This window comes from Aethina tumida, chromosome 2 (assembly GCF_024364675.1).
Source record: "Aethina tumida isolate Nest 87 chromosome 2, icAetTumi1.1, whole genome shotgun sequence".
Lineage (NCBI taxonomy): Eukaryota > Metazoa > Arthropoda > Insecta > Coleoptera > Nitidulidae > Aethina > Aethina tumida.
Genome location: NC_065436.1, coordinates 27,971,001 through 27,985,368, shown reverse-complemented (window position 1 = coordinate 27,985,368; position 14,368 = coordinate 27,971,001). Strand labels below are relative to the sequence as shown.

The window sequence follows — 14,368 nt, the reverse complement described above, 5'->3', positions numbered from 1 at the left end:
AAATTTATATGTTATGTTCCATCATAATAAAATCTAAAATTGAAACTTATTCATGAATGAGTTATTTGCCAACCACAATCGCTTCACCAGTGTCTTTGTCTGCGATTTCGCAATGGCAATTAAACTTTTAAATTACCGGAAAGTAAAAGCAATGTGAAATTTAATATGAAAATATTATAACAAAAGGTGACTAGCTGGTTGTGCAACATTGGTGCCACAACTCGACCGATTGAATAACCATCACCATTTGATGGTATCAAGTACGCCATTGTCCAAGGAAACCTTTGATAACTGTATTAGTTAACATCAATCAATACGTGTACGCCAATCGGTTTCTATTTATATCTATTTTATTTAGTTTTAGATATCTTATTATCGTGGATATGCATAGAATAATAAAAAGACTAATTGCGTTTTTGCTCCGAAATGATTCACAGTTATTTAGATGAATAAACCGTTACTAAACAGATTTAAGTCTTATCTTGCGTTCGATTCATAAATATTAAATTATTTCGATCTGAATGTCGTAATTTTAAGTGAATGTCAAGTGAAAACAACTTCCTGCTGCTTGACATTTGCACACAAACAAAAAAAGCGGCATTCAATGCTCTAAAAATACGTGCTCTTTGTTTGAGAATTAAGACACGAAACACATAACGAAGTGATTGCACGTAATTATGTCGAGTAACCGGGCCCACTTTTGGCAAGCGACGAAACCGGAGAACAAAGAACGACGTTCGACTTGGCGGATCGATCGTATTAAAAACGCAAAACAAATAGGTCCTCCGAAATAGTCTGTGGGTACTCACTTGAGCCGCCTGCAGTTCTCCAGCACCTTTTTCTTCTCCCAGCCCTCCTGGGTCTTGACCCACGCCTCGCCCGGCGATCGCCAGTCCTTTGAGATGAAGGGCATCCTGCGGAAAATATGTTTATTCCGAACAGCTGATATAAACATACACAACGCTGTACGCACTACACTGCAGGATGGCAGAGCAGGTTTGCGCACACAGCTGATCGAAGGGGGCGCATGCGCGCGGCCGCCCGTACATTCCGTTCCGTGCGGTTTCTTTCCGACATTCCCCCGTGACAGTTCATTTACCTTCGCCTTTTTTTTTCTTTTTCGCTATTATGTGCCACTATAATCGGCGGGCTATTTTCGTGTAAGACCAATTGCGATGACGACTTCTAATGGGACGTGCGGGACGGGAGTTGAAACGTGCGAATCCGGGACCGATTCGAATCAGCGCGTCGCAACGCGACGTTTTGTTTGTTTACATATTTATGAGGACGGCGTGTTTGTGTTTTTGTTGTGGTGCCGTGCCGTGCAAACTGTACGGCGGACACGGACTTATTATTGTTGTTTAATTGATTAATTATATTAATTATGCCGTTCTTATAGTTTGATTTTGCTTGCGTGCAATTTAAATTGAATTTTTATGCGTTGTTTGCAGGTATTGGTTTGGTTTTCTTGTTTATGTTCATGATTAATGAATCTAAAAATGTGTTGCCCAAGTATATTTTTATATTTTAATATCAATTAGTTGTGAACATTAATCTTAATTTCCATCAAAGCTTCTACAGTTCTTTCGTTGCTATGTTTGTAGTTTTTGATAAAGTGGTATTCAACACACGCATAATGGATTTAAAAATATCATTGTCGTGTTGCTTAGCCCACGTGTGCATAATGATTGCTGGTACATATATTAATAATAAATTATTAAACGAGCCAGTAATATTAATATTAACAATAATAATATATTATTAGTCAAATCAAAACGTTGAAATTGTTTCTATTTATAATTTATACATATTTCAATATTGTAAATTGAAATAATATAGGGTGGCCCATCCAAAACATGCACCTCAAGTTTGTTTGTCAGGGGTACAATATAGTTATCCTCCAAATTTTTCCAAATGGGAATGAGAATCAAGAGTTTTCAATTCCTTATATATTGTTGCATAATTTTTGAAAATGGATCCTCTCATTTAGAAAAGTATAGGGCCTGTAAATATGAACAGTACGTTTGCTGAAAAAATCAAAAATCGATTTAGCTGTAAACTTTGTTTCTTATGTACCTCCACAAAAAATGAATGAATGGCTGACAAAGGGAACGACTTATTTTCATCCCTTCGTCCTATCTTATCTAGCTTCTTGGAAACCATCATTCATTTAAATAATTGTATTGTATACAGGGTTTTCAACGATGTGTGATGAACTGGGTCGATAACATTTTGTTGTAAATTCAGGTATTTCCGTACATTCAATTTCTGGAGCTGCTGTGTGCGTGTTTCGTGGAAAATCATTGGATTTTGATCAGCCCAGAAATGACAATTGTGGCGATTTAGTATACCGTTCTGGAAGAGAGTACATTCGTCTGAAAATCGATCGATTTTGGTATTTTAAAGCTTCTAAACAAGTGCATAGACTTTCAAAAATTAAGCATCAATGTATAGAATATTAAAAGCTTCCTTAAGGTATCATTTGAGCTCCATTTCCATTTAAAAAAATTGGAGGATGGCTCCCAAAGTTTTAGTATGCTTTTTGTATCAAAAGTTATAGAATGTAAGGAATACGTAAATAAATATACATAAGAAAATATTGTGGCATAAGTTTTTGGAGTAAATGTAGGCTTAACAAGATTAAGTACCAGGATATAATATATTTGTTGCAAATTAGATTATTTTTCTAAATAAAGTTACTCTAAACAATATAAATTTCTAAATTCTACTCTTTAGATCGTTAATATGGCTGCAATATCAATATATCATTTTCTTTGTAAATCTCTTGTGTAAGTAATAAATATTTCAGTAGGAAGACCCTTCATGAATCATTAATAATAATAAGTCACATTAAGATAGAGCTCAAAAAGTCTTTAAGAATGATGATATGTCAATGATTTTCAGTAAATACAATAAATATGGAAAAAAATATAAAATAAGCATGTTTGATGAACTATAAATTCATATTTTGATTTTAAATATTTTTAATAACGTTTAAACATTTTATGAAATTTATTTATTCATTATTTACTCCCATATCTTAATTTTTTTATCAAATCAAATAATTTAATTGGCATTTTTTATATATTAAATAAAATACAATATGAAAATCAGAAAATATCAAGTATCAAATTATATTTAAATAGTATCAAGAAATGTAAATGAAATTCGTCAAAAATTAGTAATATTTTTGAATGAATCCGTGTACAGTTGGAACAGCATCCTAGAAGAAGTCATAGTACTGTTGAAAAAGTTTTGGACAAAGTATAATATAATAAATGTTATGTTGTATAAACTGCTTTTCTGGATATGGCTTCAGTTCCATACCTTTTGATAGAAATTACAAAAATTACTGGGGTGTATTTATTTTTATTTGAATTTTCAGAAAATAAGAAGAATGTTGGTTTAACTACTTGGTTGGTTATCCTTTAAATATTTAAATTTTTTCACTTTCACCTTTATAGAAAACAAAGATGTATATCTGGGAGTGGACAGATGTACAGCTACATAACTGGCAAAACGAATGAATTTCATCAGAATATTCTACAATCGCCAACAATAATGATGGAACAGTTTTAAAAATGGTATCCCCACTCTAAGTTTGGAAGAGATTTTTAATAATCCCTTAAATGACGACTTATCTTATGGTACGGTATTGATCAGTTCGACTTCACGATACCAGTGGGGAACGACATATATGCGTGGTCGTACCTAAATCATCCAGAGTACCGCAGTTTCGTCACTTACGCTGTTTGTATGTTCACCCGGGTTGCATACAGGATAGTGAAACAGTCTGTAATTTCAAGAAGTTGGTTAGAAATTCTGGCTATTTTTTTAGGCATACCCTTAAATATAAGGGTTAACATCAGGCAGATAATTCTGCTAACTAGTTGTATATTTTTTAACGTGATTGTGAACAGTGGTTTTCAAGCACAGCTATTCAAATCACTTCCATAACGCACTACGCCGACACAGACTTTTTGGAGGATATGTACAACTCCGGAATAAAAATTTCCACCTCAATGCAAATATCCAACACAATTCGTTTGCCAATTATCATACTCCCTTAAAAATATATTGTAGTGTACAATGGACGCAAACACATCATAAGAAATTTAGATATTTAGACATACCCGGAACCTACATAGCAGGACTGAAGAAAAAATCTGACATACAATTGTACTTAAAAACTAAGTATCTCGATCCAGATGGCTTTTCGCTGTCGCATATTGTAATAGAATATTCGACATCGTACTTCGTCGCTTACTTTGTTCCGAAAAGATCGCCTTTTCTGCTCCATTTCAATTATTTGCTGCAGCTGTTCATTGAAAGCGGCCTGACTGCGAAGTGATCATGAGATGCAACGTTCAATTCAGTACGCGAGTGAAGTGGAAGAACACAAGTTAAAACCTTTTTCTGTGGATGACATGCAATTTAGCTTTGTTGCTATATTATATGGTTATATTATTTCGTTTATGCGTTTTTTGATGGGAAGGTGTATAAGTAAAAGTATGAAGACTTGAACATTTCTAATTAATAACGTTGTTCTATTATGAAATTCATTATAATAAGACAATAAAATAAACTTAAGCCCTACATTTTTATTGAAGATTGTTCAAAAAGTTCAAAACTAAAATTAAAAAATACCTTGAAGGGTTGTTTAACACACATTTTCCGTCAAATTCACAAATATGATAACTATTAGTTACTAAAACTCTTCAAAATATTTTTAACATTGTTTTAATTTTTTGGATAAACTGTTTGCAAATTATTAATTCATGTTTTTTATCGAATGGATATTCAAAATTTATCAGGAAACAATATATTAGAGAAATTTTATTTTTTTTCTGTAAATGACCTTCAATCTGTATTTGTTTTGTTCTATTGTGACATTATTTCGTTTATTTTTTTTTAAAGAAAGCTGAGATGGAAGTATTAGCTTGATAAAATACTTCAAAATAATATTTAAATTTCATATTTAATAGCACATTTATAGAATCACTAGTTAACTAAAACTGTTGAAAATATTTTTAGGACTGTTATTAAATAATAATTTAATAATTATTTATTGTTATTATTAGCTTGCGTGATTGTTTTAAATCAAACTCTCAATCATTTCCTGGATTTACAATCAGTATTAAAAAATAAAAAGTAAACATATTTGATGAATTATAAATTTGTATGATTCTCATAAACAATGATTTCAAACGTGATATAACGCAAGCATGAATCCATGAATAACATGTATAATATTGTTTAGGGAATCATAAAGGAGCAAAAACTTGAACCTAATACAAGTATAAAAATTATATTATTGCTTAGATATTTGCTGAAATATTCTGACATTTTATGAGTGATTACAAAGAAGTCAGGAGAACGACATCACCAGGATGTCAAGATAATAAAGGAGGGAAATCGAGGATGCAGGGCCACATGATGACAGATTACTTGCTGAATCTAACAAAGGGACTGTCCCTATTAAAAATGCAGCACACAATTATACAAAATGTCTTTCTTAACTCATTTTTATGATTAATATTGTTTCCATTTAAAAACTAATTTTTTGAATAGTCATTCAATATTCTAATGTCATTATATTTTTAAATGAATGTTCTTTGTTTCAATTCTGCGAATCCGTTGCTATTTTCATATTCAATAGGTAAGGATTACCCAATATCGATTCCAAATCCCCCAAAACGTAAAATCTTTGTTCCCCTTTGTTTCACCTACGCTTTACATTTTAAATGTGATTGGAATTGTGTAGTTTAATAAATAAAACACTTTCTTATACTTTTTATGATGTATTGAACATTTATAAATAATTTATTACAAATACATGGCATCCGGTAATTCTAATTCGATACATTTACATTAAAACGGCGGTGTATGTAACTCACATATTTACATTCAGTCCATTAAGAATTACAATGACATAATCGAGAAATAACTAGGCGGCATTCTGATGGTGGCGAATATCGAGAATAACTCTCTCCTATAGTACAAAAAACACAACTACTAGGGGTCAATTATCGTTGATGAGTTTTCAGATCGAAGTATAAAAAGTTCCCGGAGGATTTGAAGTATTTACATAATGGGCTAAAGGAATGGAAATTGTTTTTTCGGTAGTTTTGTACAGCGTTACATGCTTAGTTTTTACAGCAAACTTTAATCAGATCAGGAGAAGTAGACACTGGAATTTATATTGAAACTATCAAGCAATGTGGTGAAACGAACGTGTTGTCGAACAACTATTTTCAACATTAAAAAACTATCCCACTACAAATGACCCCATCTACACATTTTATTGACATCTCAAGAACACGTATATGAGTGAAAACATCAAAAGACTGCATCAAAATGTATTTTTTTCCTTGAAAAAATAATTCTGATATCATACGGGTGTAAATTATATGTTACGTCACTTAGGTTATCTAAACATATACATACAAAAATTATATAAAAGCTAGGCTAAAAGTGGCGATCCTTAAGAAACTCGTTTTATACAATAAATTAGACTCACTAAATTGTTTGGCCGGGCGAAAATGGGCAACTTAATTTTGTCGGTTCATTTTCGCTCGGCGACTTTGTAATAACTAAATCATATACAAAAGTTTACAAATGCAATATCCAGGGCACATTTAAACGTTTAGTACTTAAGATACAACAGAAAACGATATGTTTTGTGATATGTTGAAATTATCATTTTCACCCTGGAGTTTCGGCCGTTATAAACACCGTTATCTTAGCCTGTGGTGCTTATAAGTGGCTCGTAAAATAATCCTAACAAAATTATAATTATATACAAATGACATATTTTTGTTGGGTTAAGTTTTAAAGAGCGAACAAAACGATTAGAAAAACCATTGAGTAGATGAAGTGTAAGTACGCCTAAATATGGATGGAACAAATATTCACTAAATCTGCTAGGTGATGTTTAATGAATGGAATGAAGAAGGTTGTGGTACTCTTCCTCGGTCAGCAGTGGATCGTCAACCCTGAAACAAAGGAAAACATTAAGAATTAATAGTTTCGTGTCTGGGCTCATCAACTATGATTTACTCCATTGAAATATTAAAGGAAATTATAATCTCCTTTTGATATTTTATTACCACCAATGAAGTCCAATTGGTGCGTGAACGATCGCCCCCAATAAAAGAATCAATTTAATATTTTAACTTCGATTTCCACAAATCAGTTTTATATCACGTAGAGGATGAAACTGGCGCGATATTGACGTTTCCAGACAAAAGATTCGGCCACCCCTAGGGCACAGGTCATATACCATTACACGTCTCGAGCCCGATATTACCACGGCGAAGACGTACATTTTATTATCGCATGATTTTTCTAGCATTATGCGCCCGTATATCAGGAGTTTTTATTGTGGGAGGCGAAGGAGCCGTTCTACGATTGCACACACAAAACGGTTTTATGTAAAAATCCGCAAACCTCGAGATTCGATAATATCCCGCATTATCCCCACGGTGTAGGTTTTAAATTATGTTGCACCTTTTGCAACGACGTTACAGTCGCAATGACGAAAAACCGTTTTTGGGACGGCTAATCTTATTGTCGATTACGGCATTCAAGCAAATATTGTTCGCCGCCAGCGTTGCATAATTTTGAATGAGTGCCGCCCCAAAGTGAGACGCTGCAGCGTTGATTGTTGTCGGTATCACAATACAAAACAAGATAGTTTCTTATTCGCAGCCGAAGAGAGTCAAACTTAAACTTCTGACATTTGCGAGGGGCTTGTAAAGTTGGTGCATCCAGGGGATTATTCAGGTCGGAATACCGACGTATTCTTTGGAGAAATTAATTTTCTTGTAAACGTCTTAATGTTTTTGTCAAACTGCTCGAGTTCAAAGAGTTGAGTTCCGACGTTCTGGATACCGAGATTAGAGAGCACTTAGAGTTTTCAACGGTGATGAAAGGCTAAATGTAACCGGAATTATTCCGAAATATGTACGGGAGATAATGGCGAGGTTTAATTATATTCAAAATTTTTTGTTTAGGCTTTGCTGTAGGATTTCTGTCATTTAAACATATTTTAACTTTTTGAAGTAATTAAAGAAGTAGTAATTGTAATTTTTTGATGAATTAACATTAACATTATTGTAAATTGTATACCTTTTTCTATAATTTATTTTTCATATTTATAAAAATTTCTTAATTATTTTTAAAATATTTTACACGTTTTTGATAATTTTAATTTTATTGGCCAATTTTTTTTCAAATTTTGAGATTTTCTAAACATATATCTGCTCAAAAAATTTCTTTTCTACTTTATTTTTATAAATTTTTTAATAAACTCGACTTAATTTTAAAAAAATTAAATAATTTTAAAATTTTTAATAATTTAAGTATTATAATATTTTTTTTGTAATTTAAATATTTTCTTTGTGTTGTGAAATAATTTTACTTCTGACAAATTTTATAAATTTTTAATTGATTTTAATTTAATTGAATTATTTGTTAATATATTTTGCACGATTTAGATAATTTGAATTTTATTGGTTGTTTTTAACATCATAAAAAATTTTTAAATATATTTTTTTTTTCAAATTTTGAGATTTTATACAAATTTATCTGCTCAAAAAATTTCTTTTCTACTTTATTTTTATAAATTTTCGGATTTTTAATAAACACTTGATTTTAAAAAATTTAAATGATTTTAAAATTTTTAATAATATATGTATTTAGAAATTTTTAATATTATTTTGAGATTTAAATGTTTTCTTTGTGTTTGAAATAATTTTAATTCTGACATATTTTATAAATTTTTAATTAATTTTAATATAATTGAATTATTTGTTAATATATATATTTATTTAATTTAAATTTTATTGGTCAACGTTTTTAACAAAATGTATCATAAAAAATTTTAAAATATATATTTTTTTCAAATTTGGGATTATCTGTTAAAAAAATGTTTTTGACCTTATTTTCATAAATTTCAGAATTTTTTATAAACACGACTGTAGAAATTTAAATGATTTTTTTTTAAATTTTTAATAATAAAAATATTTGGAATTTTTCAATATTTAATTTTGGAAACTATAATTTTCTTTGTGTTTGAAATAATTTTAATTAAGCAAATTTAATTTCTGAGATCTTTTAAACATTTATTTTGCATATTATGATAAATAAAATTAATTATAAGATAATTTTATTGCACCAGCTCCTGAAAACATTTATATAAATATTCAACTTTATCCGGTGTAGGTTATTAAACCCACCCGAGCCAGAAATGGCAAATGACTACAAAGCGCTGGTTTACGCGTTGATACATCACGCGAAATTTTCTTAATAAATCCACGGCTATTTTTACGGATAATGTAAAATATTCCGTAAAGCGGAGGCGTTTGATAAATTAGCACGAAATGAACGAGGCAATTTAACACAGGAATTTTATATGTAGGTCAGGTCCAGAAAAGTGCTGCAATGTCTGCAACATATGTTTTAGGGTGAATAATTTTTGGACGGGTGTCGAAAGGTGTTTCGATTTATGTTCGTTTATTGAGAATTTAGGGTTGTTTATATTTGTATCGATTTACCATGGTGAAATATTGTATAAGTTTTTGACAGAAATTCAATAAGTGAATGATAGATAATTCTTCAGTAAAGGAATAAACGGTTTAATTTGTATCAAATTATCATCAAATTTTTATAAATATATAACTGATTATGTTGTTATACAAACTTTTGTTTTGTTTAAAAGAATTTTGTGGAATCAAAATATTTGACAGTACGTTTTTAACATTTAACTTAATCATTATGTTCAATATTTATTTATTAACTAACTAAGCAAATTTGTGTCACGTGAAAAATCCAATCTTAGTTTTGTCCTCCCCCTCAAAATTAAACTGTGTGTTTAATAAAAAAAATGGACAATGATAAAAATAAATAATAGTTACATAGAGAAATATCTATCTATCTTTGAATCTCTAATGCGACATGTCGCCTTGAATTATCAAGAAGGAGCAGAACCTTTTTTTGTTAATGAAAGCTCATCTTTGAGTAACTTTTTCATGAACATGGTCAGTTTGTGAGCATACACTCATCAAAATCTTTACCTCATTGTTCAAATCGGTGGGGATTGTCGTAAATCATTTTCTGTCGCTTATAAACAAAACAATCAATAAAAAACTCATTTGCGTTGCGTGCAAGGAGATAATTGGCAAATGTAAAACATGTAATTTTGTTATCCTCACTTAATTTGTATAGAATCTGTTTGAAAAACTAGCTAATAGCTTAATTACTTATTTAGAAGAGCTTAAAAAACTTCCAAATAATATATTGATGTTTAAAAATATAAATTGAAGTGGTTTATTTGAATTTAAATAGATTTTATTTTCAATAAGTTTAATTTTTACCAGTAACCAACTTTTATTGATTTCTTTTTAATTAATCTGTTTAGCTCTGTAAAATGCCCCCAAAGAAGACTTTCTTCCGATGATTTTGCCACTATAATTGCAATTTTGGAGTACGGCAAACTAAGTCGAAGACGAATTTACAATCTAAACTCATAATTTTGAGGAGCTTAGAAGTAAGATATGGATAAAAAATTTTGAATATGCTAAGAGAGTGGAAGCTCTTCGTAAAGTAAGGGGGTAATCAATCAAATACTAATAGGAAAAACGTGTGTACGATGTTCTATTTAGTTTATTTTAATTAATTTTGTTTTATTAATTTTTTATGTAATTTGGTAATATTAGTTTTATTACTGGTTTAAGAGTTCTGTTTGTGATGCAATTTTGATTAATTTATGTAGGAGATTACACTGTTTATTTAATTTACTTTATTAATATATTTGTTCTCTTCTTTAAAGTACATTATTTTACAAACAAACCACTTTCTTGGTTCTATTTTTGTCAGTATTACATCAAACCAAACAAACAATGCTAAACACCTTTGTAATAAAGCAACAAATTATATACAATTAATTATATCATGTTATTCTCTTTTATTCCCAAAAATATTAGATTTTGACGTCGTGGGTATATTAATTTATTAATATAAATATATTAATGACTTCTGTAATAAAATTTTAATGTAAAAATTAAACATATGATATACTAGAAGATGTTTAAATTTATTAACTTTAATATGATTAAAATACAGTGTTAAAGAGGAAGGAAAATCATAAAATTTAAATAGCATAAAACGTAATGTAGTCCTTCGAGTATAATATGGTACAGTAAATATTCACTTTTACGACACGGTGAAGTTGAAATAATAGCGTTCCGCATATTCGCTTAAATTGTAAATAATTACACCAGCTAACAACATCAAAAATTACCAAATTAATTGCCACATAAGCCACACACACACGGATAAAAGCAGTAATCTTGATCTTTTGTGGCCGTTTCACAAGTTTCACCCAAACAGTGTTAATATAAATAGTTTCTCGGCCGCGGACAAGACAAATAATTCACGCAGAGCATAAAGCTTAGCCATCCCAAAGACAAAATGCGTGTGCCGGTTTTAGTCAAAAGCAACTCGAGCATTCAGTTTATGCCACGGCCGTAAATAGGTGGTTTTGTGATTTGAACATGAACCGACCGAGACCAACTTTCCCGTTCTGCCACGGCTTGTTATTTGAGTAAATTTATGCGCGTCCGCAAAACGGAAACCTACTTTTCTATTTCGAGATTGAAAAGTTTCGCGTAACCATTATAGATCCGTCCACAATTTATGTACATGATCTAAAAATCTCGACGTTCATTCAATTGTTAACTGTAATAAAGTTATTTCAACTTATTGTTTGTGTCGGGATAAATTAAGTTGTTCTGCGCATTTCGTCGGCTTTATTTATTTATTAGGTTGTCAAGAAAGTTATTGCGTTTTCCAATCTTAAAAATAAAATGCACCAATCCCGGGTTCAATAAAACTTTATTAATCTAAATAAAATTATTTAAGTTAATATATTTTTCCGAGAAATCAATACGAGAAATAAGTATGTTTATTCCGGTGGAATATAACTCCGGGATTTTAGAAGCGACGAAGTTGTTGTAGGCGTTTTGTATATCATTTTGATTTTTAAAGCATTTTTCATGTAGGAAGTTGTCGAAATAGTTGAAAAAGTGATAATCAGTTGGCGAAATATACGATGAATGTGACGGATGAGGCTGATTTTTCTACCCTAGTTCATTCAACTTTTGGAGTGTCAGTAATGCGACGTGTGGGCGAGAATTGTCATGAAGAAGAATTTAGCCCTTTGTCTTGATCATTTCATAGATTTGGTGACGTAATTGTTTCGCCAGGCTTCAGGAAGATGTAATGGATCACACCGGCACCAGACCACCAAATAGTAACCATAGCCTCTGGGTGTAATCTTGTTTTAGTAAAGTGTATGGGACTCTGGATTCAGTCCAGTCTGTGATGAACGTCGCAGATTGTCTTATAGTATCCACTTTTCAGCTTCAGTCACAATACAATCAAGAAACAGTTAGTTCACGATGTGTAAAATAAGAATAGAATAGAATTCATAACGGCTCTTTTTTGATTTTTGTTCAATTAGTGCGGCATCCATTTTTCGAGCTTTTTGCCCTTTCTAATCTGTTTTAGATGGTTGGAAATACGTTACGTCTAATTCAGTAGCAAGCTCCCGAACAGTGGAATACCAATTGGTTTTATATAAGGCCCTCAAATGGTCGTTGTCAACATCAGATGGCTGACCACCGTGTTCATCATCTTTAAGGATCTCGTCCCCGTCGCGGAACGTTTTTTAGTAGGTCCCGAGACAAATATATTTGTCACTTTTGCCTTGTTTGAAGTGGAACAGGAAAACTGTACGAATTTATTCAAAGTCCTGAATAAATGACCAAATGATTTTTAATAATTAAAATCACCTCACAACAACATATAAAATTTGACCGAATATTTATAACCAAGAAACAAAGTAGCGAAAAACTTGATAACTTTCTTGACAATCTAAGAAATAACAACGTCAATAGTTAATTTCTTGAGGTCGGTAGAAGTTATTTAATGTTGTGTCTTGGAAGTACTGGTTAATATTCATGAAATATTATGGCTAAAGTCCTCTATTCAATGTTGTGTGACTGACTATTAAGTTTTCCTGCAAGATAACTAATCAATATTTAATTAGTGGAAGAGCCGACAATTTCATTTTCCATTGTCTTTAATTTCCAGTCCCATTATGTCATTAATAGTAAGATATAATCGAAAAGTATACAAACGCACGTACATTAATTACTAAAAAATTTAAGCGTAAGTAAAAAAAATGAAATACTGCTGCTTCAACCTTGAAAAAAGCTGTGACCCAAATTAAAACATTTAAACTGACAGTTACAGATGCATTCCTGAATGACCATTAGAAGTTGCAATTTGTCGAAACCGTCGCCACAATAAAAAAACAATTTTAATCCCACAGTTGCCTCAAGTCCGCCATATAAAAGAGTGGCACGATGGCTCACAGATTATTGGTGCGAATGTGAGCGGTGCCCCGGGGCGTTGTGTAGTCCGTGCGTCGATTGAAGTGGGCCCCTTTGACCGTGGAATGTTTGCGAAGTTTACACCTAGATTATTACCCGTTGTCCGTGTCCCTGCGCCTCCTTTGTACGAACAGCTCGGTGGTGGCCTCAATACAAAGCAGGATGAGCCGCTTGTCGCAAGTGTAGGGGGACTGTTCGAGCAGCCGGGGGCCCTTGAGGGAGCCGGCCAGTCCGACCTTGTCCCTGGAGGAGGCGTGCCACGCGTCGCAGGACGTGTCCAAGGCTCGTTCGCCGCTTACCAACGCTCCGTGCCACACGGCCTTGTGCGGCCAGGACAGATCTGGAACACATTGACATTAATTTTTATGTTTGTCACTTAAAATAAACAGATTTTCTTTCAAAATGAGCAAAAACAGGCAATATTATATAAATTAAGAAATTTCAAAATATTATGTAATTTTTATATCATTTCTTCAGTACTGTTCTAAAATTGAAAAAATATTATTTTTACATAGTTATTATATAACTATTTATTTTGAACAAAGTTCAATAGTAAAGGAACCAAAAATTATATTGAATACAATATTTCTGTGTTCGACATCCTTAAAACTAAAAAAATGTCCATTTATCGATACAAATTAAACAACAAATTGTAGAGAAGTTGCGGAATGGTTACTAAAAGAAGCTGGTCTCTATGGTAGAAAATCAGCAAATAAACCCTCTATTTCTGCAAGACCTCAATCTCTACGAAGAAGTTCAGAATTAGTGGAAAGAAATATCGAATGATTATATAGAAAAGTTACTGGAATCAATGAAAAAAAGGTCATTTTACATTAATTTAAAAAATTACTTCATTAATTTGATTAATAATTTTTTATTCAATATAATTTAATAAAAAATTTAGAAAAATT

General features: G+C 31.4%; 2 protein-coding genes across 11 annotated transcripts in view; both read right to left on the bottom strand.

The window, feature by feature from the left end:
• The window catches only part of LOC109606751 (F-box only protein 25), a 9,168-nt gene extending 7,859 nt beyond the window's left edge, over window positions 1-1,309 (bottom strand). For 2 of the 3 annotated variants that reach the window (XM_020023288.2, XM_020023289.2), the window contains exon 1: window positions 810-967. In XM_020023288.2, the coding sequence (XP_019878847.2) occupies window positions 810-955 (146 nt within the window). In that variant the 5' untranslated portion in view covers window positions 956-967. The other variant, XM_049963013.1, reaches the window with a different exon arrangement.
• A 4,974-nt stretch (window positions 1,310-6,283) lies between these two features.
• LOC109599587 (collagen alpha-1(XVIII) chain) overlaps window positions 6,284-14,368 on the bottom strand; it is a 233,932-nt gene continuing 225,847 nt past the window's right edge. For all 8 annotated transcript variants that reach the window (XM_049962847.1, XM_049962845.1, XM_049962850.1 and 5 more), the window contains 2 exons: window positions 13,554-13,797; window positions 6,284-6,995 (listed from right to left, as the gene is read on the bottom strand). In XM_049962847.1, coding sequence (XP_049818804.1) covers window positions 6,935-6,995; window positions 13,554-13,797 — 305 coding nt within the window. In that variant the 3' untranslated portion in view covers window positions 6,284-6,934. The remainder of the gene's footprint in view (window positions 6,996-13,553; window positions 13,798-14,368) is intronic.